The following is a 5,152-nucleotide window of genomic DNA, read 5'->3' as shown; positions in this document are numbered from 1 at the left end:
TAATCACCACACACACCACACACACGAGAGCCAGATGTGCTTTTCTTTAATTGCTGTGTTTTCAGAAAAAATGGAAATAACAGATGTGATGTAAAGCTAACGCTCGCACTGAGAACGTAAACACGCGGGGAACAGCAGAACGCTAGTGAGACGCAGGAGAACGTGGAGATAGTCCTGCGTTTCAGTACTGTCAGTAACACGCCCGTGTGGACTTCGCAGTAAACAGCTCCTGTGTGAGGAAATGGAGAGAAAACAAAGCAAAACCACTCGCTAACTCGTGCTCGAGTTCAGCCGAGTCGAGGATGATCACAGAGAGAAACTGAGACTCCAGGAGAGAATTCAAGAGACGGAAAAAAGCGTCCACGCGTGCCGAGGAGACGACGGAGACGAGTCCCGAATCTTCTCCAGAAATGTTGTCTAAGAAAGAATGAAATGGGAAATAAAGAAAGAAAGAAAGAAAGAAAGAAAGAAAAGGAAGGATGGAGAAGGACAGAAAATAAAAGCTATTAAAAAGAAAAATGAACACTGTTTAAAACTAATGATGTGAATTCTGGATCTTTTCAGTGAATCAGATCATTTGACTCGTTTGACTCAGGAGTCAAAATCTTGAAAGCTCACAAATGATTCAGTGCCTTTTATTTTTTTCTAAACCAAGACAAAGTTTGTGATATTTTGAGCCGTGATCGTTGGGCATTTGTGATATTTTTGTGATCGTTTGTGATATTTTGAGCCGTGAGCCGTGAAAGTCGTGAGCCGTCTTTGACTGAAATTACTGAATGAACATGTTGTCTGAGTCGGCTCTCGGTGTCCCGGCGGTCATCTAAAAGAGCCGAATCGTTTGCGAATGACACCGAATCGAAGACGCACTCTGCAGTGTTTAAATCCCAGAATGTTTGTTAAATTCCGATGCTCTTTCACACGCTTTCACACTTCAGTGTGTTTGTACTCTGAATCCTGCCAAGAGTTTTGTTTACTTCTCCACGTTTTCGCAGCTTCATGTAGACCGTTGCTAATTTCAGTGGAGAGAAACAGTGATTAGCTGACGACATTTCTGGAGAAGATTCGGGACTCGTCTCCGTCGTCTCCTCGGCGTGCGTGGACGCTTTTTGGCATCTCTTTAAGCCTCTCCTGGATTCACAGTTTCTCTCTGTAAACATCCGCGACTCGGATGAACTCCTGAACCGAAGAGCACATATTTGCGAGCGGTGTTTGCAATTTCCTCTGTTTGCTAACACAGGAACTGTTTACTGCGGAGAAACAACATCATTAAAGCCGAGAGGATTTGAGCTTTTAGAAAAGTCGAGTTTTGTCGGGAGACGAGTAATGAGTAATGCGGTCTGGGAAAGAAGTTCAAACTTAAAATTGAGAAATTTAAATAATAGTTGCCATTGTGCAAATGCAGCCATATATATATATATATATATATATATATATATATATATATATATATATATATATATATATATATATATATATAATGTTTGCCTTGCACCTCCAGGGTTGGGGGTTCAAATGTTCTCCCCGTGTTTTGGGGGTTTCCTCCTCCAGTCCAAAGACATGCATTGTTTCCAAATTGTCCGTCATGTGTGTGTGATCGTGCCCTGCGATGACTTGGCACCCCATCCAGGATGTCCACTGCTTTCTTCCCCGAATTCCCTGGGGTAGGCTACAGCCTCCCCCGCGCCCCTGTGTAGGAGAAGCGGTACAGAAAATGGATGGATGGATGGAAAACTGCATCATCAGTTTACCTGGGAAAGGGGGCGGGGCATACAGTGCTGAGGGGTTTCCTCATTTGCATATTCATTGCACAGAAGTGACTTTTTTTTATTTTTATTGTGGAACTGAAAAAAAAAATTCCAAAAGGTCTTGGTGACGTTAATCTTTCTATTCTGTTTTGTTGAACGCTAGCCTATTAAAATGTATTTACTTATTTCCTGACTTGCTCACTTACTTAGAGATACTGTATGACAGAACCAGGATTCTCACACACCAGACATGTTGCCCATCCTGAGCCGCCATCTTTTTACACGAGGCTTAAACATGTCTAAAAGTTCCACTCTGCACATGAAGAATCATGTCTGTAAATGAAGATCTAAGATGTGCATGCGAGTGACGTTATTTTCTGCTCTCGTCCTCCTCAGGCGTCTCCTGCAGCGCTGGCCAAAAGCGTTTTAGCCGAAGTGCCGAACCAGGTGGTGGATTATTACAACAGCAAGGGCATCAAACCCAAATGCCCCAGCGAGTTCGAGTCTTCCAGGACGTTTAGCCGCTGAACTCTGACTACGATCTGATTAGGATCAGCACGTCTCTGTCAGTCTGTCAGTCGTTTGTTTTGCATGCGTGGATGGTCGTAGGCTAAAGCTAAAGTGCCAACACACGTGTCCGGCATGGAGACACGGAGACTCTGCATGTTTCTCAGAGATATAACTGATCTGTTTCTTTTTTTATGTCTATATTTAAACTGAGATTTTGCTAAATTTCATAATATTCTTACATTGTAAAGCATTTTGGATGGAGGTCATTGAGAATGTTTAGCTCTCTGTATTAGATACTGAACGTCTGCACCTTGAGATGAAACGTGGGGTTTTTTTGCACATGAGGAAATGCATGACTGTCTTTTGCATGTTAATATAAACGAATAAACCAAAATTTCTCCTTGTTTTGGTCTGGAGATTGTAAACGAATGTGGGCGTGTCCCAAACGCTAGCTCTAGGAGAGAAGAGAGCTTACCGGAGTTCATTCTAACGCGTCGTTAAGAAAAGAAAACGGAAAACGAGACGCCGTGACTTCAATAAGTTTAACAAATCCATTCATCAAATGCTAATAAAGTCATTCATTTCCATTTCAGAACACAAAACCTTGCTGTTATCAGAAGCTAATCTGCAGTGTAGTGGGATGTCTTTTATTCCTCAGATACCACAGCAGGAAGCAAACAATGGTACTGGAGACTCCTTCCATAAATGTTCGATTACAGAAGACTTCACCATATCAAGTTACCGTGGCGATACGAATACGAAAACGTATCATGTTAACGAGCGCATTAATATAAACCTGCGCTACGGTCAGTGCCTCTGTTATAGAAAACTAATCAACACCTCCTGACCAATCACAATCCAGAACTCGGCACCGTGGCGTAAAAGCTTCACCTGCAGGCCTATAAATCTTTGAATCTGAAGAACTGTATCGTACTGCTCATAATAACTGAGTAGAATTTTAAAATGCTAAATATTATAAGCGTATATATGTGTATATATCAGTAGAGCTTAAAACAGATATTATAACTTCAGTTACTTCTTTAATACAATATTTATCTGACTTTTTCAGTGGCTAGCCTGCGTCACCGAGACTCCTCCCACCAAATGAATCTTAATATCACTTCATAACTATTTACTATATTATACACATACCATTTTTATCATTTGACTGAAACAGATTTAATCAATTGACAAAATCTGGATTATTACATAAAGCTGTATCTTCTGTCATTTTTCACTGACCTCCAACTTGAGCACCGCTGGTTATTTAATGAACAATAACCAATTAATTACATAAATTAACACCAAACGTCAATCATGGTGAAGTCTTCTTTTTGATATTCATAGAGCATATTCAGCATTGGCTCGTTCTGACTCTCGGCCGCGTCTCGACGTTAAACCTGACAGAACACCGTTGCTCAAAGTAATGTCACGAGGTCGGGTTTAGAGAGGCGTCTGTGAGCGTTAGCGTTTGGGACGAGGCCTGAGGGTACACTCCGATCAGTAAAAGCACAACAGAGTAACACTTTAGAATATCTGATTCAGGTAGTTTATTAGAGTGTGATAATAAAGTGCTATAAACAATGTGCGTGTGTGTGCGTGTGTGTGTGTGTGTGCGGATTGTGATTGGAGTGTTTTCAGAGAGTTTCGGAATAAAAACGGCGTGCATGTGGTGTAACGTAACAGACATCAGTGCGTCCTTTGTATTCTAAAGTGTTACCGATTCTAAATTATTAATAAATCTTACTCTGGAATATTGTAGAGTTGTTTTGGTTTTTATTTGGACTCGTGGATTCTTTTCTTTTATTTATTTGTTTGTTTTTCAGAAGCATGTTTAATTTTATTTACACAACATATTTCATAATATCGCATAAATAAATAAATAAATAAATAAATAAATAACTAACTAGAAAGAAGCCCAAACCCATCATATGAACTGAAATGAAAACGCACAGCTGGATATTTAATATGAATTAAATGAAAAGAATGATCACACACACACACACACACACACACACACACACACACACACACGGGTGATTACGTCATGGTTATTGCAAAAGTTGAAATATAATTTACTTGCAGACTAAAAATACATATTTTAATTTTATTAATTGAGATGAATTAAATAATAAACATTAAAATAAAAGATACTGGTAAAAGACAGAAACTACCAGTGATTGTTCTCCTCTTTCTCTTTCTTTCATAGACCACCTACTACTATGAGAGGAAAAAAGGGTTTTAATTCTCTTCTCTTCTCCTTTCTCCTCCTGCCTTTCTGTAAGTCCTTCATTTCTCCCTCACTCTTTCCCTCTCCTCTCAGTTCTCTTTCCTTTCCCCCTCTTCATTTCTTCTTTCCTCCTCCGTTCACGATGCCCGCCTCGTCTCTAGCCTTTACTTCTTCAGTCAGCCGAACACATGACACAGAAAACGATGTTAACATTTAAAAATGATTAAAAAATAAAGTCCTTCTGGCGAAACAACTGGAGTTTCTGTTCACCCTCATGACCTCGTCATCAGGATGAGTAAACCGGCTGTGTGCCGATTAACCTGTGAAATGACCGTCATATTCAGAGTGTTTATTCCACACATCGGGATTCAGACCTCAGCTACCTCAGCTACCTCACTACAGTATTTACATGAGATTTACGCAGGTGTGGGCGGAGACAACGCTGTGATCTAGAGCGTCTCGGATTCTTCTGATCAACAAAACCTCGGCGGTGTGAACTACACCCAGGAGGCTGTAATAATCTGAAGGGAGAGCAGAGGAAGTCACCGTAAGCACATGCACGTATACAATAAAGGAGGCGGAGAGAAGGACGCGGAGTGGGTGTGTTTGATCTTCCTCGCTGTCATCCTCGACCTCCGTTTCTGTTTGATTTCCTACCGTTCCACCT

The 5,152-nt window shown here is 40.7% G+C and overlaps 1 protein-coding gene across 4 annotated transcripts in view; it reads left to right on the top strand.

Annotated features, from left to right (window-relative positions):
- The window catches only part of cpne4a (copine IVa), a 47,311-nt gene extending 43,202 nt beyond the window's left edge, over positions 1-4,109 (top strand). For all 4 annotated transcript variants that reach the window (XM_053611207.1, XM_053611206.1, XM_053611204.1 and 1 more), the window contains one exon: positions 2,142-4,109. In XM_053611207.1, coding sequence (XP_053467182.1) covers positions 2,142-2,273 — 132 coding nt within the window. In that variant the 3' untranslated portion in view covers positions 2,274-4,109. The remainder of the gene's footprint in view (positions 1-2,141) is intronic.
- Positions 4,110-5,152: the final 1,043 nt, after the last annotated feature.

Source organism: Ictalurus furcatus, chromosome 23 (assembly GCF_023375685.1).
Source record: "Ictalurus furcatus strain D&B chromosome 23, Billie_1.0, whole genome shotgun sequence".
Lineage (NCBI taxonomy): Eukaryota > Metazoa > Chordata > Actinopteri > Siluriformes > Ictaluridae > Ictalurus > Ictalurus furcatus.
Note: the sequence above shows the minus strand (reverse complement) of the source record. Positions and strands in the feature narration are given on the sequence as shown.